Here is a 22574-nt window from a genome sequence, read left to right on the forward strand (position 1 = left end):
GGAGCACTTCTGTGCATGAACACAAGGGCTGGGATTTCAAAGGAGCATCTGAGAGCTAAGTACCCAGCTCCCACTGAAGATCACTGGGAGCTGGGCTCCTAAATTTCCATAGATCCTCTTTTAAAATCCCAATGGAGGTGCAAAGGATCCCTAGTTCGATGACATTTCAATTTGTCAAGAAGGGTTTTGGTCCAGGGCTCAAGCCAGGGAGACACATTCTACTGCTTAGTGGTCAGGGCAATGGCCTGGGATGTGGGAGACCCAGGCTTAAATCCCTGCTTTGCTGCATTTGGGGTCCAGAGCAGGGATATAAACATGGGCTGCGCACATTGCAGGCCACTGCCCTAACCTAACCTCTGTGCTATGGAGTGTGATAGTCATCCTCTCACTAGAGAGCCCAGGATGGAAATGCTCAGGCATGTTCACTCAATTCCACTGTTGCAAAGACATGCACAAAGTTTTGTTTCATTCCATGCAGAACAAAACCAAATATTGAAACCTGGAAAGTGACTTTAACAATGTACGGGGTGAGTACGGTAGTGCCCCTGCAGGGGAGGCAGCCACACCCGGAGGGGGTGGTTTGCTTGCAGTTGGTCCTGGCCACTCACTCAGCTCTCACTAGTGGGTCCAAATAGCTGCATGTACACTGCAGTGTCATACCCTAGTACGTTACCTCAGCTGGCATGCTAAAGCTAGTGAGAGTAGTTAGTGGTGGCAGCCGCTAGAGAAGGGCATGCCTGGCCCTCCAAGGAGTCGAGGTCAAACACTTGTGGAATATTAGACAATAGAAACTGAATGAAGAATGGAAAAGACTTCATTTGGCCCCGTTGTCATTGCTGAGAATAAGGACGTGAACCAAAGAAGAAAAGAAGTTACCAAAGCACAGAATTGTTGTACTCTGGACAACTCTACCTAGCAGAGTGTGTATCCGCTTTGTGAGCTTGGGCACATCACTTCCCCTCTCTGTGCGCCCCTCCCTTTGGGCTTGTCTTCGCTACAGAGCCTTCTCTGGCATAGCTATGCCAGCAGATCCCGCTAGTGGAGACGCAGCTTAAGCAGACTGAAGTTCTTCTCCCAGCATAATCACACCACCTCCCCGAATGACGTTAGCTAAGATGACAGAAGCATTCTTCTGTTGACATAGCTGTGTCTACACCAGAGATTTCACCAGCATTGTTCTGTTGGCTAGGGGTATGCTTTTTTCCCATTCACAGATGACATAGCTATGCCAGCAAAACTGTGTCACATAATCTGAGACTTTGGCTGTCTTCTCCATTTAGACTGTGAGCTCTTTTAAAAAGAGATTGTCTCTTACTATGTGTTTACACAGTGCTTCCTGATCTCAATAGGAGCCTCTAGGCACTATTATAATGACCATAATAAGTACTACTACTAACTGTAACATTGTAAAATGTTCTCCCATGAGAAGCAGTGGAAGTCCAATCCCTGGTGGCATTAAATCTAGACATCCGAAAACCTTGTGTAGGGTACAGTGATGACTTGGCTGGATGGGACATCATTGCCTCTTTTGTGATTTGATGGTGGGCAAGAATCTTGATGGGGAATGGAATTATGTATTTGCGTATTTGGCTGCATCTTCAGGGAATTACAGAACATCTCCTAGTAAAATTTGTGTTCCTTTTCGTTAAGCGGCAGCAAAGATCTCAACGAAAAACAAATAAATAAGAAATTCCTAATCCCCAAGGTGTAATGCCAGAGTATGGAAACTCACTTCTCTTGAATACCTCCCTCTGGCATAATTGACTTTTCATGCACATTTTAAAAATGATATTTCAGCAGGTTGTGAGGGCTCTTTTTTTTTTTTTTTGTAAATTATGTTGTGGGATGTAAGTGGAAAAGAGACGTGTTATAAATTAATTGTGTTTTCACTTATATTTAACGAGTCAGCACAGTCTAACAGCGTGTGTGCATGTGTTTACTATGCAGTTCCAATATTTACAACTGACCTAACTGGTTGTAGAGCAGGAGCAATGAACAACGTTTTATTGTTCTGATCCTATGTAAGTGCTGGGGACAGCTGCTCAGCTGCAAAGCTACCCAGAGGAGACCCTGGAGTTTTTATTATGCCAATGCTTGTCTTTGCTGTCAAAACATAGAAAAGGATTGTGTGTGGGGGTGGTGGGGGTGGTATTTATTAAGATTTGTTTTCTTCAGGTCTCTGGTGTTCATGAGCCGTTAACAGACTTAGATCTCGAGCCTTTGTAGAAGGAAGGTGACAAACATTGTGTGACGATATCTGATTAAAATATGACCATGTAGATCGTTGTTGCTACCACTGTTATATAATTGCAACAATTCTTATACAAAAAGTGTATCTAGTAAGATGTCAATAGAAAAGTTATGATTTGCTGAAAATTATTATAGTGTCACTGTGCATCTCTCAGGGTCACAACTGAGAATATCAAATTCAGGACAAACTGCTGAGAAATAGGATAGACACACCCCAAAACTGGTGGTTATTCTCCCATCAGATATACCAAACCAGCAACAAAAGTAAACTTTGGTTTCACCACACTGGCTAACAAGAAGTCAGGAAAGCAGTCTCCTTAGGCATTCCAGTCCTGGATTCAACACTCAGACACTAGACTTAAAGATGAGTGGTTATTTAAAACCAGTTTCATCAAACAAAATGATTCTTCTGATTCCAAAAGACCAGCCACATATCCAGGTCAATATATAACTCAGATCTTACCCAATAATCACACTGTTGCCAATCCTTTACTATCTAAAATCTAAAGGTTTAAGAAAGAAAGAAAGTTAAAATTGGTTAAAGGAATCAAATACATACAGTAATTGCAAAGTTCTTGGTTCAGGCTTGTAGCAGTGATGGAATAAACTGCTGGTTTGTTAAGTCTGTGGGTGCTTCCAAATCACTGGAAGGTCCTTGATCCCTTGGCTAGAATGCTCCCATTAGTGTCAGTCCATAGTCCAGAGATTTGAGCAGGAAAGAGGCAAAATTGAGGTGTTTCCAGGGCCTTTTATAGCTTCTCTCAAGTGAAGGGAAACCCATTGTTCTCACTGCGGAAAATTACAGGTGACAAGATGGTGTTTGGAGTCACATGGGCAAGTCACATGTCCATGCGTGATTTTGCTTAGTCATAGCAGGAAAGTCCATTAAGTGTAGATGGGGGTCTTCCATTGTGAGTTAAGTATTCTTTAATGGGCCATTCACTTGAATAGTTTCTTCACAATGTGCTGGCTAAATACCTTATCGGTGCTACCCAGAAGCAAACAATACATGCATAATCATAGCATAATCATATTAAGCAAATCATAAGTTTTCCATTGACACCTTACTTGACACACTTTGTATAAGATTTGTTGCAATTATATAACAGTGATAACAACAATGATCTACATGGTCATATTTTAATAAGATAACGTCACATGTTGGTTGTATGTTCCTTCCCAGCCAAGATCTTGTGCACTCCCCACAAGTCCTTGTATAACAACTCTGGCCAATATGTGCTTCATCCCCCTCTAGTGCATGGTGCATCACAGTATAACAGCCTACTACTGCTGCCAGCTATGTATCAGATAGTGATTCCCCTTACTTGGCTGAGCAGCACCTTACACAATAAGTAGTCCCACTGAAGGTCAGTAGGGATGCTTGGGAAGGTAAGTACTACTCAATGTGAGTAAGAGTAGCACAATCTATCTTAACTGGAATGTCTCCTTTAGTCCCTGCAGGAGAGGTCTCTAGTGTGGTGCCCAGGTTCAAACTCTACTGATGACCATATATCCAGTGGAGACAGCTGGAGGAATTTAGATTGTGAAACCTGGGAAGGTCTCCCCTGGTGGTACTGCCACCACTATGGTCAGCAGACTGATTCAGGCTGGTGCTTAGGCTAGACAAGTGGGACTGCTGTCAGGGGGTTCTCTGGGATTCAAGGCCATTCAACTTTATATCATCCTTTTCCCATGATGCACCAGAGTCCAGATTTGCTAAACCTTCCAGGCATGCAAGCACTTTTTTGTCAGGTGCTGAGTTCAGAATGCCTGGCTTCTTGCAGAATTGAGCCCTTCGAGGAAAGTATGGGTTGATGGACTGAGAAGCTGGATGTGTATAGGGCTGAACTGAGCTTCTGCGAGGCCATTCAATTAATCAAGGCAGGGAGGAGCCATTAAACCATCTATTGCAATCAAAACCAGTAGCAATGCCACAAGAAGTAGTAGGTGCAAAGGGTTTTTAGTTCCATCCTGAAAGAAAACACCCTGCCATTCTCATCTCTCACACAAATATTCACTGCAGCAGCAAGACCAAGAAGAGTTCTGAATTTCTTACCTGGGAGTGATACCTGAAATAGGAAGAACCCCAAGAGACATCGACTTTACTGGCTCTCGATCTGGAAGGTACAGTGTTTCTTGGGGAATCTTCAGCTTGTCTGAAAACAAAGGCAGTGAATATATCCCTTGGTTGTATTTATATGCTGATTGCAAGCGGCCATCCTGCCATAGGAGAGTTCTGCAGGGGCTTAAAAATGCTTGACAATGGGGCTTTGGGTAATTGCTTAGCCAAACAACCACACAGCTAATAAAGCATGGTATTATATTATGGTGCATATGTATAGTATGTACATGATAGCCTTTAAGTGACTATGACTCATGGTTTCATTCCAAAGGGCTGTTCAAATAAATCTTTTTGTTTGTGGTTTTTAGGGGATTCATATAAACCAAAAAACTAAAAGTAAAACTCACTCAAAACTGCCAAGTTTTGCCCTCCAAAACAGGTGACTCTCCCATTTATCCTTTGGTAATGCAAACTCCAAGCTATATACCATTGGGTTAAATCGGACTTTTCCAGTGTCTTTGGTAGTTGTCTTATTCAGTGAAAGGTGAATACCTTTACCATGCACTAAGGGCTTGTCTGTGTGGGGACACTCAGGAAAAGTAATCCGAATTAACAAAGGTGTGAATTTGAAGTGGATTTGTTAAACCCCATGTGGGCATGCTCGTTCAAATTAAAGGGGCCTTAACTCAGGACTTGTCTATACCGTAACTCAGTGTGAACTGTGTGAGTATGAATTGCAGAAAACACCAAAGTGTTGCACTCTGCTTCATGTGAACACTGCTGGTGTGAACTAAAAAGTACACTGTTTGTCATAATAAAGTCCTGTCTGAAAGAGGACTGCATTAACTGGTAATTATGGGGTATTGGCCATGTATATGGCTGTCATGTGCATATTATACGCTATAGTATAGTTTGAAGGAGGACTACGTTAACATGAACAAGGTACCTTTCAGTTTGCCCCAACTGCATCCACCTGGGGCAGTTAGAGCACAGCTCTTCAGTGCACTCTGCCATTCACACCCCTCCAGTTCACACTATGGAGCTGTATAGCCATAGCCTGCTCAGTTTAGTTTAATTCACTTTCAAGGTGAAATAAAATCAACCAAATTAAGGCCACTTTATAATTCTGCATCAAACTGTCCACATGGATTTAAATAGGTTTAGATTTAGTTCAACTAATTCATTTTAAAGGTAATTCGGATTAACTTTCTTGAGGCTTGGTCTACACTAAAAAGTTATAACTGCATAGTTATGTTGATCCGGGGTGTGGGAAAAAACCACACCCCGGACTGACATCGCTATACCAATATAATCCCCTGTGTAAACACAACTATCTCTATGAAAGATGACTTCCAACAGCACAGCTAACTTCATTTGGGGAGGTGGTGTTCCTGCACCAACAAAAAAAATTTAAGTGAGGCCAGTATAATCTCCATGTAGACATATCTTTACTGTCCCCATGTAGACAAGCCCTTAGGTCCTATGGTATAACACACACTTGCACAGCCTGTTATACCTGGGTGTTCAACTGCATTTTGTGGGAAGAGAGTGGGGGATGCTCTTTATGTGTGAGTTACGCTTAGATTAGAGAAAAGCTCCAGACAATCTCTTCCTCCTGATTAGAAATAAAAGTCATAGAGGGAAGAGTGAATCTGTCTTAGGCATTATATGGACCCCATTACTCACGCAATTGTCTGATCATCTCATAGTCTTGAACCTTTTTATCCTCACAGCACTCTGTGAAAAAAGGCAGTGTTATTACGTCCATTTTACAGATGGAGAGGTGAGGCACAGAGAGATGAAGTGAATTGTCCAGTGTCACACAGGGAGTCAGCAGTTGATCAGGGAAATTAACCTAGGCCTCCCAAGTAACAGACTAACACCCTAACCACTGGAGTATCATTTCTCTGAATAAACTGATGTTCCATCTAATCCTCTCTTGGCCAAATCCTGAGGTCCTTCCTGCTGAGTAACAACTGTGCAAAGGTCTCAGGATTTGGCCCACTGCTTCTCAGAGTCTCTTTCTTGCCGCCTGCCTTTCCACTCTGCATTCCTATCACTGTCGGAGCCGGACAGGAGGCTCAGCAAAGATCTCTACGTTACGTGTGTCCAAACATGTCCCATGTGTGTATGTGGGTGGAACTTGGACTGAAGAGGCATTCAGACCCACATATCTCTTCATCGCACAGTCTGACAGAGGAAACCTATCACACGCCCTTTATTTCCTTCTGATGTTGTAACTCTTCCCAAATTGTTCTAATCCAACTGAAAAGTCTCACGAGTTAAAACATACACCTGGCAGAAAAAGGACATTTTTTTCCATGAGCCATTTGTCAACTTTAATAAGTAGCAATTGTACCACACAGGTGTGTTAGAAGCAGGTGCATTTACTCCTGGTAACAAGATAGCTCTATCTACCATTCTACCCACCTCTATTTACTTACAGTGTCCTGTCTCAGTTTATCCAAGTGACTGATATTTCCTTATCTGGGGATTTGTTTTCCAGGAGGTGGGTGGGAAAAAAACCAGCTCTCTGAGGGCACAGCATGCAGCTGTCAGCCTTTACAGGAGTTCAGGCTTAATAAAAGTATGGTAAGCCAAGACAGATATGGTATAAAAACAGCCTAACTAGCTTCAGGAGAAACAATCATCTGAGAAATCTCTGAGTCTGAGAAAGGATGGTTTTCAGGTTAAGGCATTTGACTGTAAGTCAGGAGATTTGGGTTCATTTTCTGGCTTTGCCACAGACTCCCTGTGTAATTCACATAAGGCCAGATTCTCAACTGATATAAATCAGGGCCCTTGACTTTCAAGGTGGTAAGGCTGAATTTTGTCATCTGAGAGTTTGAGCTGGGATTTTCAAAAATGCCTGACGACCTTCTTTAAGCACCAAGGGATTTTTGAAAATCTCATCAGGTGCTGGTCTACATCTGTAGATGACAAAATGCACTTAAAAATCTGGTCCTAAGTGGCTTATGAGCACAAGATCTATTAACTTAAGTTACTTAGGGATTATCTATATGTGGAAATTTATTGATATTACTATATATATACACAGACGCTCCCCAACTTACGCAAGTGTTCCGTTCCGGAACGCCTGCGTAACTTGAATTTTGCATAAGTCGGGAACGTATACCCAACCATTACACACACACACCTCCCCCCCCTCCACCTTTCTAGCTTACAGAACTTACAGAACTTTTTCCGTAAGTGCGGATTTGTGTAAGTCAGGTTTGTGTAACCCGGGGAGCGTCTGTATATTGTGACAAAGTTCCTCCTCTACTTTAGTGGGTCCTGCGCTTATTGGCAGATTTTCTCACCTCAGTGATCTTCCCCACAGTCTGGATCAACTCCTCCTGTGTCTGATCAGGAATTGGGAGGTTTGGGGGGAACCCGGGCCTGCCCTCTACTCCGGGTTCCAGCCCAGGGCCCTGTGGATTGCAGCTGTCTATAGTGCCTCTTGTAACAGCTGCATGACAGCTACAACTCCCTGGGCTACTCCCCCATGGCCTCCTCCAAACACCTTAGAATCATAGAATCATAGAATCTCAGGGTTGGAAGGGACCTCAGGAGGTCATCTAGTCCAACCCCCTGCTCAAAGCAGGACCAAACCCAACTAAATCATCCCAGCCAGGGCTTTGTCAAGCCTGACCTTAAAAACCTCTAAGGAAGGAGATTCCACTACCTCCCTAGGTAACCCATTCCAGTTCTTCACCACCCTACTAGTGAAAAAGCTTTTCCTAATATCTAACCTAAACCTCCCCCTCTGCAACTTGAGACCATTACTCCTTGTTCTGTCATCTTCTACCACTGAGAACAGTCTAGATCCATCCTCTTTGGAACCCCCTTTCAGGTAGTTGAAAGCAGCTATCAAATCCCCCCTATTCTTCTCTTCTGCAGACTAATCAGACACCAGGAGGAAGGTCCTTCTTTATCCTCACCACAGGACCTTCCTCCTGGTGTCTGATAACGCTTGTACTCCTCAGTCCTCCAGCAGCACACCCTCTGCCTCTCAGCTCCTTGCACCTCTTGCTCCCAGCTCCTCACATGCACTTCCTCTCCTCTGGCTCCTCCTTGCCTGACCGAAGTGAGCTCCTTTTTAAACCCAGGTGCCCTGATTAGCCTGCCTTGATTGGCTGCAGGTGATCTAATCAGCCTGTCTGCCTTAATTGGTTCTAGCAGGTTCCTGATTACTCTAGTGCAGCCCCTGCTCTGGTCACTCATGGAACAGAAAACTACTCATCCAGTGACCAGTATATTTGCCCTCTACCAGACTCCTGTACCCCTCTGGTCTGGGTCTGTCACAATATATATATATATTGTATAATTATACAAGTATAACTATAGCTGTAGATTCAACTATAGTGAGATAATTATTGCAATGCTGATAAATTTCCTGGTGTAGACAAGCTCTAGGCATGTTTGAAAATCTCAGGCCTTGTCTACACTTAGGAGGGTTTGCCGCCATAGATATACTAGTAGACCTATATTGACCACACCTCCCAGTGGAGACACAGCTTATACCAACAAAAGAATTTGATTGAACTCATTCTCCAAATGGAATAAGCCAAACCGGAAAAAGGACTCTTTTCAACATAACTGTCTACACTAGGGCTTTTGCCAGCATTGCTATGTTGGTTGGCATGCGATTTTTTTCACATCCCTAGCTATGCCAACATAGCTATTCCAGTAAAACTTTCTAGTGTGGACCAGGCCTCAAAACTGCTCGAGATGTATGTGGTCTCTAGATAGAGGCTTCAGGCTGGCTCCCTTCTTAAAAATACTATGGCAGCCCCAGATGGCGGAAGGTTATGTTTTATTACCAATAGCTATTGGCAAGATTTAGGTATTTTGCAGATAGGGCAGGAATAGCCCTTGTCTCTGATTTTAACAGATTGCCCTTGCTTTTCACAGCCATGTGTACTCCAGTTAAATGCTGACACTGTATGTCATGCACAGTGGGAAAGCTTTTGGCTACTTTAACTGAAGTTCAATTCTCTTAGGTTCCTGCATTCATTTGAAGATTAATGAAAATGAATCATATCCTTAGCTGGTGTAAAATTACCCTAATTTCATTGAAAACAATGGATAGAGGCTGATTTACACCAGCTGGGGATCTGGCTCATGATTCCTTATCTCACTTCGGCTGACAGTGGAACTAGAGGCAGCTAGGACATTATGTACTGATTAAGCTGCATTACTTCTTTTGTCACAGACCAAAGCACTTATTTTTATGCAGTGTTTTGCTCTGATACATCCAAAATGCTAGCGGGAACTGACGGCAAGTTCTTATGTTTGGTAATACTTCGAACCCTCTGAAGCACATGTTTCCCTGCAGTCTATCTGGTGCAGAACTGTAAACAATTGTTTTTTATCAGGCTACGTTTATATTAAAATCCCATCTTGCCCTTTCATCTAACTGCCTTAAATTGCACAGGAAGGAAAAGGAAAAGCCGTCAGGTGTGAGAGCTCTTACAGTCTCAATGTCTGTCCATCTGTCTCTTGATGACTCTTTTTGAGATATCTTTGTATTATACAGAAGCTTCTGTTCTGGGAATCAGCTGGCTTTGGGGGACTTTAGTTGCATCTACTTTAATAAGTATGTGGGACTGAAAAATGGGCTACAATTTCTCTTTATAAACGACATTCCTACATGGAATCCTCCAGGTGTCAGCATGCTTATGTTTGTTCACATGGCCTGTTTTGTTGAGCACTCTCTATGAATGAGTTTTTCCTTGATCTCAGCCTTGTGCACTTCAGCCATATATTTAATAATGGGGCTTGGCTGCCATCTACTGCTGAAAGGAGATTTAATTTAAAATATATATTTTGTGTGTATGAATTTGCTGAGTGCTGATGAAGGATACCTGACTGACAGCTGTGTACAGCAACAGTCCTATATCCAGGGCACAGACACAGTGGTTGAGAATTTCAAAACAGTCTAGATTTACAGATACGTTCTTCACTAAAACTAGGGGATTTAGACACAACTCTTCCATTAGACTGCTTTTGAAAATTTCAGCCAGTATGTATAGCTGCTGTGCATGGGTGCTCCAGAGGGCCACCAAAACGGAGCTCAACATTATTTTGAGGAGTACACTGTTTGAGAATAGGGGAGTATCACAGTTCCATGGTCTTTCTGGTACGGCCGGCTCTGGCTTTTTTGCCACCCCAAGCAAAAAAAAAAAAAAAGTGTGTGTGGGGGGGTGGCCGGAGCAGCAAAGCAGGGGGGAAAAAAAAACGTGCAGCCGGAGCGGCAAAAAAAATCCAAAAAAACCTTGCGGCGCGGCCAGAGCGGCAAAGCAGGGGGAATTTTTTTTTTAAAAACCTGTGGCGCAGCTGGAGCCAGGGTGCAGGGAGACTCCCTGAGCTGCAGACGTGCTCCAGCTAGAGGAGGGGAGAGGGAAGGAGCGGGGAGGAGAGAGAGAAGTGGGGCAGCCAGGGCTTCAGTGGGGCACTTCCCACGCGGCCCCGACTGCGCGCAGCCTGCCAGGAGGGCTCTGCGCTGCTCCAGTCGGCTGGGAGGGAAGGACGCAGGCTGCCCTGCCGAGTTTGCTGCAGGGCGCTCCTCTCCTCCGCGCCGCCGCCCCCTACAGGGAGGCTAGATCGGCGAACCAAAAAAACCCAAAAAACCGGCCGTGCCATCCTAGGATTGGGCGGAATGCCGCCCTGTAGAATCTGCCGCCCCAAGCATGAACTTGCTCGGCTGGTGCCTGGAGACGGCCCTGCTTTCTTGTCATGGTGGTAGAATACAAGTTGTGCTCTAGTCAAACACAAGTTATTGAGCTCAATATAGAGATAAGTGGGTGAATTTTAATGGCCTGTTATGTACAGAAGGTGAGATTAGATGATGTAATGGTACTTTCTAACCTTGAACTCTATGAATCTATGAAGCAAGAAGAGTGTTAATTAGTAATGACCAAAGTGATGTACATTTTGGCGTGGACAGGTATCCACTAAGGAATGAATTGAGATCCATCAAATCATTCATGTAAGCCAATGAAGAACCAATGGACTGAAGGAATTTGCACTTATTACCTGGCGTAGATTTCAGCAGGTGATATAGTACTGAAAGGCTGTAGGTCACATTTCCAGTGCCAGGGAATTTGGGGTGGGATGGGAATGAGCCATTCCACTGTTGCACTGACATTATCGTGAATAGGAGTTTTTCCCATCCAATCTATGCTTTCCCAATTTTTAGTCTAAACTCCTTAAATCTTATAATACAATCTTGCTCAACCTCAAATACATCTTTGCTGCCTTCATTTTTATTATTTCCTAGTCTTATGATGATGATAATATCTTATATAGAGTAATATCTTGACATCCATACTCATTGTCATATGCAACCTTTACTTAGGGTAATTCCCACTGACTTTAATGAGAGTTTTGCCTGAGCAGGAATTGAGTACAAACTGAGTAAGGACCTCTGGGTTTATCTTGTAGTACCTTTCACACCAAAGCACCTCACAAACTATACACATCTAGCACCAATGAAATGCAATTGCCCCAGACTCCAGTTCTGGAGTTAAAGAGCAGCAGCCCATGCAAAGTATGACAATGAGCATAGGGGAAATTCTGGCCATGGAGATGTGGCTCTTATAAAAATGCAACAGGAACCTTTACTGTCCAGTCAGAGTAGTTGGGATCAAAAGGTCTTCTGAGAACTCATCTGAAAGATCTGCACTCAATAAATTGTATGTAATTCAGCTTCAATCTTTCAGAAGGATAAAGGGTTATGTTCAAACCTACATTTTCACAGACAGAATAAAGAAGAGGATGGCTCAGTAACCTAAGAATCAGGTATGAATTAGCTAGCTGCTTCCTATTTCCTCTAACTGAAACCCAGTCTGAACAGAACGTTACCTGAAAAGGATCTTGTCCGAGATTTGCTTCTGCAGTGACATTTTTTAATCAGCTCCGGATTATCAATATCACTATGGCAAGCTTTACAGTAAAAATGAGCCCTGAGCAACAAAAGAAAATCAGGAGAAATTGGATTAAATTTAGCGGAGTGGAAGAATACATCCAAATGCATTTGTTAACTCTTGAAAGCTCTACTTTTCTAGAACTTTTTTACTGTAGGATAGTACGGAAAGTTACCTTTTGACTTCCACCTTGGATTTGGCAATAAAAAAGCCCATTGTGTTTCGATGGATCTTTATCTGTGCAGATGGGTTGACCAGGATGCTATTGGAAAACAGTTTGGAAACAAACAAACAAACAAAAAGGGAAAATTACCGTTCACAGATTCCAAGGGTGAGGTTTTTTGGCCTGTGTTCTGCAAGGAGTCAGAGTAGATGGTCATAATGGTTCCTTCTTACCTTACAGTGTACGAGGCACTTATACACCACCTCACTATCACTGTTGTGTTCAAGTTTCACAACACCCCGTCATTCGGTGAAGTGTTATTTGCCCCATTTTACAGATGGGGAACTGAGGCAGAGAGATTGACTTGCCTGTGGACACGTGGGGAATCTGTGGAAGAGCCATGACTCAAACCCCAATCTCCTGAGTCCCAATCTAATATCTTAATAACAAGACTAATCTTCATAGAATTACCACGATATAACAACATTTTAAAAAATGTTTTAAAAATGTTTTTTAAATGTTTGTTAGATTGTTAAGTTTATAGGAAACTGACTTTTTTCATTCTCCAAACAATTTAAAAACATTTATTTTAATGTAATGGATAAATTCATAGTCTAGCTGCAGTTGCTGAATATTCCAGATAGATCCAGGTGCACCCGCTGTGTTGATGAGAATGCCAAATACTTCCCATTGAAGCATGCCTGTTGTGCTGTTAAATGTATTAGGGATGTGCAGGTTCAATGCACCTGCTGCGCTGCTAAACATACTATTACATCCTGGAAAAAGACACCTGAACATCCCAGGCACATTCAGAGAGCGTGCACCTGCTATGCTACTATAAGTACTAGGTAGATTTAGGTAGAATCCCCTTGCAGTGTTACTAAATTTATCAGATACAGTTAGGCAGAGCTGCTCAGCTGCTGGATGTACCAGTGACATTCTAACATCCTACTTATTTCAACCCAGTTTTAATGGATCTTGGCAGTACAGCTGGAGCAGGGAACAGCCACATAAGGATGCATCTTTTCGCTTCCCACCCAAAAAGGAAGAGGTCCCCTCCCCTCAGCTCCTTCTCCTCTTTAGTTGCCCAGTTACTAATGAACAAACAACTGAGGCAGAAGAAAAACATATTCCTTATTATTATTATTGTGACAGCATCTAGAAGCCTCAGCCATGGACCAAGGCCCCCACTGTGGTAGATTTTGTACCAACACAGCACAGAAAGATGGTCTCTGCCTCAAAGAGTTTTCCCCCTTGTCATCTTTTTCTCATTCCCATTATTTCCCTACAGACGCCGGAAGCACCAGATTCACCCAGGGACTGACTTGCAGTGGAGCTAAGCACCCATGACACTCACTGACTTCACAGTTGTGAGTATTCAGCACCTCTGGAAATCAGCCCTGTGGTATCTTTAGTAGTTTTCTCTTTCCTCTAGCCCTTTGTTTTGTTGTCAGTGTTTCTTTTCATGTTCTCAGAAGTTTCCCCCAAACAGGCAGACACTTCATTTACAAAGGCAGAAAAAAATAATTGCACTTAATAAACTGCTGTTTTCTGGATAATTTCTTAATGTTTCCTAAAATCTGCAGCATTGGCTCATTCCCCTTTTCTCAGCCAATTCCAGCATCCCCATTAGGGTGTCTTGCATTTCATCATTAGAGCAGTTAGGGACTACTATCTGGCTCTGGCCCAGATCAGCTTCAGATTTTAGCAGATTCTGCTTTCAGCACTGACAGACTATGCCTTTGTGACCACACTTCATGGAGTTGAGGAACCTTGGCAACTTCTGAGGTTAAAACCTAGGGAAGTGTTTCTATTAGCGATGGAAAGAAATGGGCTCAGATTGAGCTGGGTCACCCCAAATCAAGGTGAAACATCTGCAGTTTGCACATGAGATGCCAGTTAAGATCATGAAGTGAGGCCTAAACTGCTGAACAATTCCTGTTTTCATGTGCCTGTCTCTGTCCATGGTCATCATTGTCATGTCCCTGGTACCGTGGTCTTGTACTGGCTGGGAAAAGGGCCACTATGCCAGTCATTATTGTATAATTGTGCTATACAGAAGAAGTCACATATTGACCTTCCCTCCTCCCTCAACACAAAGAAAACCACAACTTTCTTTGTGCCCGAACCCAAGAAGTGCTGCCAGCCTTCATCTGCCATAAAGCCAGTGGGAGATGAGAGTGCTCAGTAGGAGGGCTGGCTGCAAAAAATCCAGAGATTACAAAATTTGTTTTCATTCCAACATGGAGTGAAACCAAAACCTTTTGAAATTCTTTGCAAAAACAGAAAAAGAGAGAGACCTGTCTCAGAATAGCCAGCACATTCAACTGAGATGTGGAGGACCCCAGTTCTAATCCCTATTGTAGATCAGGAACTTGAACCTGGGTCATATCCCAAGTGAGTCTCACTTAAGTCTTGCAACATTTCTGCCCAAACCAATACATTGCCCAGGGACAAATTTCATCCAAAGGGGACTGGGAATGGTTACTAAATAGACAAGTTCTTGTTAAAAGAAATGGATCAGCAGCTTCGCTAGTCACCTGTTTTCATGAACGCCAGATCTGAATTCAATTGCGAGCAGCACAAGGTCCAGCTTCACAAAGCAGAACCTGGGGAAAGGAAACAGGCCCGAAGTGGATTGGTTAAACTGCATTAAGTCCCTGTGTGAACACTTTTATTCAGAATTAGTGTGTCCTTATTCAGCTCATCTTAATTCACTTTGGAAGTGAATTAAGTGAAATCAGATTAAGGCTCTAATAGCTCGTCTACACAGGGAATTATTCCAGGATAGTGATTCCTGATTAATTCCATGGGTGATGTTCTGGATTAAGAGCTTCCAACGCATGAAGTTAATCAGGAATAGTTAATTCACTTTATATTTACACCCTACCTTATTCTGGATTGACGTTCAAAAAGGAAGCAGGGAAGTAACACTGAACTCTGTTCTACCTACCGGCAAACGTCTGGAAAAGTCATGTCCACAAAATCATTGGAGAGCCAATGAGTCATCACTTTGTAGTCATTGGCATCGAAAACGTTCCTGTGCTGCAGGCCTTTTCTCTTCACCTAAAATAAATAACCATGGAGCAAATGTTGTTTCGCGAAAGAGGCAGTGTAATACTGGGCTGCCTCTGGCCATGATTATATATTAGTGTGGCAGCCCTGACAGTTACTAGAATTCAGTGACACCCAATGGCTACTGCAACAGCCACATGAGCAGCACTTAGAATAATGGGCCAAGTTAAACCATAAGTGATCTGAATGCTTCACACTCATACATTAATTGAGGCTGGTTGTTTAGCAGGACTAAAAATGGAGAAAGTCACATAATGATGAAAACATACAAAGAAGTTCCAGAGTCAAATAATTTTGAGCAAAAATTCCTTTACTTTGCAATAACAATTACTCTGTCTACCTATCTATTATAGGGCTGGTCTTCTCTTAAGAGTTTTAGTGATGTAAATATGTTGGTTAGGGGTGTGATATTTTGCGGGCCTAGTTATACTGGTAAAAGCCAAAGAGTAGGGGCAATTATACTGCTATAAAGGTGCTTTATATCAGTATTGCTTATTTTGGTTCCTCAATTGGAATAAGCTATACCAGTATAGTCTCTTTAAACCAGTATAACTGTGTCCATCCTAAGGGCGTTGCTGCTTTAACTATACCAGTATAATATGCAGTTAAAATAGCAAAAATTTCTAGTGCAGAGAAGTCCTTAGGGTTTTATACTGCCACCCATCACCATGGTATATTACTGCCTGCCAAGAAAAACAATTAATGGAGCTGTTTGAAAATTCTCTGATGAAAAGGTTTTGTTTTTTGTTTTTAAACGGAAAATGGCTTTGTTGACAAAATAGAAATTTTGGCAAAAAATGCTGATTGTCAAAGCCTTCCAGGGTTTCATAGAACAAAATAAAAAAAAAGTTTTTTGTTTTGTTTTGTTTTTGTTTTTCTGGCAACCAGAAAAACACAAATTTTGATCAGAAACTAAACACCTGAAAAATTTTGCAGGAAAGAAAATTTCCTAACCAGTTTGAACAATTAATAGTAGTTAACTAATATCTTGGGCAATTTATTCCATGGCCATAATTACTGTTTGATAATGGACCGTTTCCTTATATCTAACCTGAATTCCATTGTCACTTGAAAAATCACATATACAATTTTTTCTTGGAAGGAAAAGGCAAAAATAATTTTAAAAAAATGTGACTAGTAGAAAAGATACCTGTATTACATCTAGGCGCCATGCACTTGACTTACTAGCTTATGTACAGTCCATGTTCCTGCACACTAAAATAATTTATTTTATGTAGATTCCAGATTTTTAAGAGTGACTACCAACTGTGAGTGCTTCTGTTCTGGGATGCTCGATTAGAGAAACCTTGGGCCTGGTTTTGAGACATGTGGAGCACCAAAAATTCCACCGAAGAAAGCGGGTGGATGAAAATTTTGATGAAAATATGTTTAGTCAAAAATCTTCCAACAAGTTTTAGGTACAACTTTTGTATATGAACCAGACCTATATTTATTTCATATTCCATTCACTTAATCTGTATAAGCAAAACCTGTGAATGAAAAGTATCAGAAGTCAGAAATGGTATAATTCTCTTGCCACTGTTCTAATCTAGAATAGAGGGAAATTCAATTAGCATAGAAGCCACTTATGGAAGGCATCTCAAACGACCACTAGGTGATAGTAAAAACATATCCATTGCAGCATGAGGAAACATGAGGCTTCTCTAAACAACTTAATGCCTGACAGTTATTTCTTTTTATTACATCTTCTGGCATTGGCTGTAAGAATTGCGAGCAATTTTGTGTACTGAAAAGTTAATATCTTACTTGCTAATTTTTCTTCTTTAATAGGGACTGTCATAAATAAACAGATCAGGGTTAAGGTCTCTTTTACCTGGAAAGGGTTAACAAGCTCAGTAACCTGAGAAACACCTGACCAGAGGACCAATCAAGGGACAGGATAATTTCAAATCTCTGTGGAGGGAAGCCTTTGTCTATGTTCCTTCTTTGCTCTGTGTTCTCTCTTTGGATCTAAGAGAGGCCAGACATGTCTCCAAGTTCTCCTGGAGTATTTCCTACTATCCAATATAGTGAGTATTAAAAAGGCGAATTAGTCTTATAATTTGATTTCTACATTTGCAATTGTGTGTTTTGCTATAGAATTTCTTTAATTCTGTACTGTTATTGCTTTTACTGAGAAAGAAAGGAGGGGGGATTCTCTCCAGAGATTGATAAGTTTAGACCCTGTGTATTGTTCCATCTTGGTATTACAGAGACAGTTACTTTCTTTTTATTCTTTAATAAATCTTTTCTGTTAAGGACTTGGTTGATCTTTCCTTGGGTGAATTCTCAGGGAAAGGGGAGGAGGGAGGCATCCCTCTGTAGTTGAATCCCGGTATCTCTCCTAGGAAAAGGGAGGGGGGAGGAAGCAGGGGGGAATGGTTTACTTCTCCTAGGTGTAAGAACTCCATGGATTTGGGGCTCTTGGGATCCCCAAGGATTTTGGGGAAGGACTGTGTCCCAATACACGTACATTATTGGGTGGTGGCAGCTTTTACCAAATCTAAACTAGGATTTTAGTTTAGGGGAGTCCATGCAGGTCCCCATATTGGAACGCAACAGCTCTAAGTGGGGGTGAGACCTATGACATGGTAGGCAGCGGCTGGGATAAATTAAGAACCAGAAGCCATAAAGAGCGATTCTCTTCTTCTAGAGCAGGAAAGCAACCTGAGAGAAGAAAGGGGGGTAGAAGTATTCAGCTTCTAACAAGGTTTTGTTAGAAGGAAATTTTCAGCGAGGCTGGCTGAAGGGAATAAGGGTTTTCTAACAAGGCTTTTGTTAGAAGGGACACCTACTGAGAGGGTACTTAGCAATTTGCAAGAGACAGTTGCAAGACCGGTTTGTTTAGTGCTGTGAGGAGGAGGGGGACATTTTTTTTTCTCTTTCTCAGTCTAAAGCACAGTTGGTAGCTGTGAACCAGCTACATCAGCATAACACCAAATGCAAATACAGAGTTTTTGTTTCTTTTCTATTCAGTCTCTCCGGGAATAGAAAGGGGTAGGAATTGGAGGAAACAGTTCACTGACTGCAGAGGGGTGTGGCCAGCACCAGAAAGCAACACCAGCAAGCCACACAGAAAATTCACTGACTGCAGAGGGGTGTGGCCAGCACCAGAAAGCACAAAGACATGAGTACCAGTCAAACAGCTAACCACAAAAAAGACATGGAGAAGCAACAAGCCAGAGAGGCTGACCACAGGAGGGCGTTGGAGCTCCAGAGGGAGGCCCACCAGCAGGCCCTGGAATTAGCAAGAGCTAACCCAAATGTTCCAGCCAACCCTAACAATCCTTCTCCAGGCACTGTTCCCCATCCCAAAAAATTGCCCACCTACATGGCAGGTGAGGACACTGAGGCCTTCTTAAAAATTTTTAAAAGGACCTGCCATGGGTACAGCATCCCTGAAGACCAGTACAAGGGCTGGTCAGGAAAGTGGACTTTTGCTGTCTATGACAGTTATTCCATCCCCATGCTACTGGGGGAAGACTTGGCCAACCATGTGGAGCTGGCCAAGAGGGGGGGGGAGTGGTCACCCGCAGTCAGGCCAAACAAGCTTCCACTCCCATCCCTGTTCCTGAGCCGTCCACCAGGGCCCCGTCTGTGTTACCAGACACCCAGACAAAGGTGGTGGAACCGAATCTCATGCCAACAACTACAGCAGCCATAATACATCCAGTCCCAGGACCGGAACTGAAAAAGCAACCAACGGCAGAACCAGCGCCAGTACTGACGCCAGCGCTTGCAACTCCACCGCCAGAGGGCGCCAACGGGCCTGAACTGGCAGAAGCAGCAGACAACCCTACCCAAGAGGCTCTGCCGGAGCCTGAAATAACACCTAGTGCACCAGCGGAAAGCGGTCCACAGTCAACGAAAACAACCTCATCACCTACATCGCTTCCAGAGGGATCAAGCCCAAGTCCACAGTCTACGGAGGAACTGGTGTCTCCAGCCTCAAGGGAACAGTTCCAGACTGAGCAGGAAGCCGATGACAGCCTTAAGAAAGCTTGGGTGGCGGCACGGAGCAACCCACCGCCTCTCAGCTCTTCTAATCAATCCCAGTTTGTTGTAGAACAAGGACTTTTATATAAAAAGATTCTTTCTGGTGGACACCAGAAAGGCCAGCATCCTCAAAAACAGTTGGTAGTTCCAACTAAGTACCGGGACAAGCTCTTAAGCTTGGGCCATGACATCCCAGTGGTCATTCTGAGGTAAACAGAACCAAGGACAGGTTGGGGAAGTCCTTCCACTGGGAGGAGATGGGCAAGTACGTTGCCAAGTATGTCCGGTCAAATGGTTAAAAAGTGTTCTTAAATGTCAAATATCTTGTTGTTTACATACTTAGTAGTATATGTAATAGTGCATGTGTTTTGTTAATCTGTTTATTTTAAAGTTCTATAAGGAAATCACCGCCAGTGTGTTTCCCCCACTGTCTGCGATTTGGGGGGCGTGTCATAAATAAACAGATCAGGGTTAAGGTCTCTTTTAAGAATTGCGAGCAATTTTGTGTACTGAAAAGTTAATATCTTACTTGCTAATTTTTCTTCTTTAATAGGGACAGATCAGGAAAGGGAGAGTATATTAGTATTCACTCTTTTGCAGAATGATAGTACCTAAGTCCTGTGCACACTTAAGCCCCAATTAAATTCTATTTGGAGGGTGTAAGTGGTTCAGTGGCCTTGTTCTGTCCCTCTGTAAAGGCTGAATCTAAGGTTATGTCTACACTGCCCAGCAGCTTAGACTTCAGGGGTATGAATTGCGGTGTGCACCAAAGTGCTGTGCCGTATCTCCCCCATGTGGATGCTGTGGGCATGAACTAAAAGGTTCCCACTTCGCATTAATGTAGTCCTGTTTACCTTTTAGTTCACACCCAAAGTGTGCAATTGGGGGAGTTATACTAGAATGCTTTGGTGCACACTGCTTTCCATTCCCCTGTTGTCTGAACTGCCAGGCTGTGCAGACAAGCCCTAAGCCTTGGTCAACACTTAAAACACACTTAAAACACAGAGCTACGGTGCTCAGGGGTATGAAAAGTTCACACTTCTAAGCACCGTAGCTATGCTTACCCTAACCCATGGTGTACCGTGTAGACACAACTAGGTCAATGGAAGAATACTCCCATCAACTTAATTGCCTTCACTTGGAGAGGAGAATTATCTACAGCAATGAAAAAAACCCTTCCATCATGGCAGGAAGCCTTACTACGGCACCCATAGCGTAGACATAGCCTAACTCTGTAAGAATAAAACAAAGACGGGAAATTAATGCACACAGAGAGATCCTAAACCGTGAGAAGTAGGGTATTAACTACACAGGATGGAAAACCTACCCCGGGACTGACTCCCACCTCATTTACATCAATCAGTTCAAATCAGGAGTAATTCCACTGAAGTCAGCAAAGCTACACTGGCTTGAGAGGAGAATCAGGATCCATACCTTTAATCATGCTGTAAAGCATTATTGCAAACCTGTGGTACTACATTCAAGTGTTAAATAAAAATAGCCTATTAGATTAGCTAGTCTCCCCTGCCAAATTAAGTCCCAGTTTAATCAAGATAAGCCTGAAAATACCCAGGCACAGCTTCCACTAAAATGAGGGATACATGCTTGTCAGATAAGATCCTGCAGTGGTCAGTCACATTATTTGGACAAGTGAAGGGCTTACCTTGGTACTCTTTTGCCTAATGAACAGGCTTCTTAGGAGTGTGGACAAGCCTGGGACCAAGCAACTCTGTGCTATGAAGCCTAGTTTTAGTTCAGACAAACAGATGATGCTGTCTCCTCTACTCCAGTCCCAGCTGGGGATGTTTGCCAGGTATACCTGTCTCAGGATAAGATAGTGAAAACAAGTGAGGGTCAAGACAGGCAGGTACATGATGTTCCTATAAAATAAAAACTGTCTTTTCTGTCTCCATTTTTTAATTTTGAAAAAAATAGTTATTGAAATTTTCAAAATAACAATGTTCTAAAAATGTTTACAAAACCAGTAATGAAGATTGTGAACAGCTCTAGGCCAAAGTTTTTAAAAGGGGCTAGAGATTTTGGGTGCCACTTGGTTTAGGTGCCCTACCTGAAAACCTTAAAGGAGCTAAACACTTTCTGAAAATCAGGCAGCTTTAAGAGGTCTCACATGGGCCACCAAAACATCGAGGCACCAAAAAAATCACTATTTTTGAAAATCCTGGTCTAGCTCCTATCGTTCTGAAATCTAGCCCAGTAGGGATCCCACACCTTGCCACAGTGGATCAGACTAACTGTCCCTCTAGTTTGGTCCCCCATATCTTGCTATAACTAATACTTGAAGCTTTGCTGGAAAGCAAAAATAAATCTCTGCCAGCTGAGCAACGCTTCTGATGGGGACAGCACACAATGCAGAGTTAAAACCTAAACATATATTTTTAAAACAAAAAATCTAGCAATGCCCCTTTGATGGCACACAATGTGCACGAGAGAAGAAGATTCAGTTATTATCATTTAGTAACATTAACAGACATACTTGATATGGTAGTAATGGAAGGAGGAAGATCTATGGGGTGAAATCCTGGTCTTACAGAAGTCAATAGGAATTTACCCATTGATTTCAGTGGGGCCAGTCTTTCACCCATGATTAGTAGCACTAAAGGAATAAGATTAGACTGACAAAGCTACTGGGCTACCTTTTTATGAGACTGGATTATCTGTATAATGACTCTCGTCTTTGGATAGTGATTCTTGACAGACAGCGCCCTGCGTGAAAAATATACCTGTTGGTTAATGTGCTTTGTCTGGGCGAAATGCCCTCAGGTTTCATAGCCTCATCACAGTGGTAACTGCACAGCGTAGCAAGAGGGGAATGTCTGGTGGTGGGAGAGAAGGTGGGCTTAGGGAGAACAATAATTCATATAGTACTTTCCCATTGTGCCTTTCCCACAAATGATTTTTTACAAATGCAACAAATTGATATTCCATCTATAGCGGGGGAGGCACTTCACTCCCCATTGAAATGCAGCCACCTCTGGTGTGAAATGAAAGGGTGCCTGACAATGTTATCAGACAAGAACTGGAGAACCATACCCATTGGAACATTGGACATTGGAACAATCATACCGGGGGGGAGGGGATT

At 42.8% G+C, this 22574-nt stretch overlaps 1 protein-coding gene across 3 annotated transcripts in view; it reads right to left on the reverse strand.

Moving 5' to 3' along the window:
* KCNU1 (potassium calcium-activated channel subfamily U member 1) overlaps positions 1-22574 on the reverse strand; it is a 94483-nt gene that overhangs the window by 50491 nt on the left and 21418 nt on the right. For 2 of the 3 annotated variants that reach the window (XM_045003296.1, XM_045003298.1), the window contains exons 13-20: positions 22129-22198; positions 21138-21293; positions 15357-15469; positions 14944-15012; positions 12416-12502; positions 12179-12279; positions 5999-6049; positions 4307-4406 (exon numbers count right to left, since the gene is read on the reverse strand). In XM_045003296.1, coding sequence (XP_044859231.1) covers positions 4307-4406; positions 5999-6049; positions 12179-12279; positions 12416-12502; positions 14944-15012; positions 15357-15469; positions 21138-21293; positions 22129-22198 — 747 coding nt within the window. The remainder of the gene's footprint in view (positions 1-4306; positions 4407-5998; positions 6050-12178; positions 12280-12415; positions 12503-14943; positions 15013-15356; positions 15470-21137; positions 21294-22128; positions 22199-22574) is intronic. The other variant, XM_045003297.1, reaches the window with a different exon arrangement.

Source organism: Mauremys mutica, chromosome 2, assembly GCF_020497125.1.
Source record: "Mauremys mutica isolate MM-2020 ecotype Southern chromosome 2, ASM2049712v1, whole genome shotgun sequence".
In the NCBI taxonomy this organism is placed as follows: Eukaryota; Metazoa; Chordata; order Testudines; family Geoemydidae; genus Mauremys; species Mauremys mutica.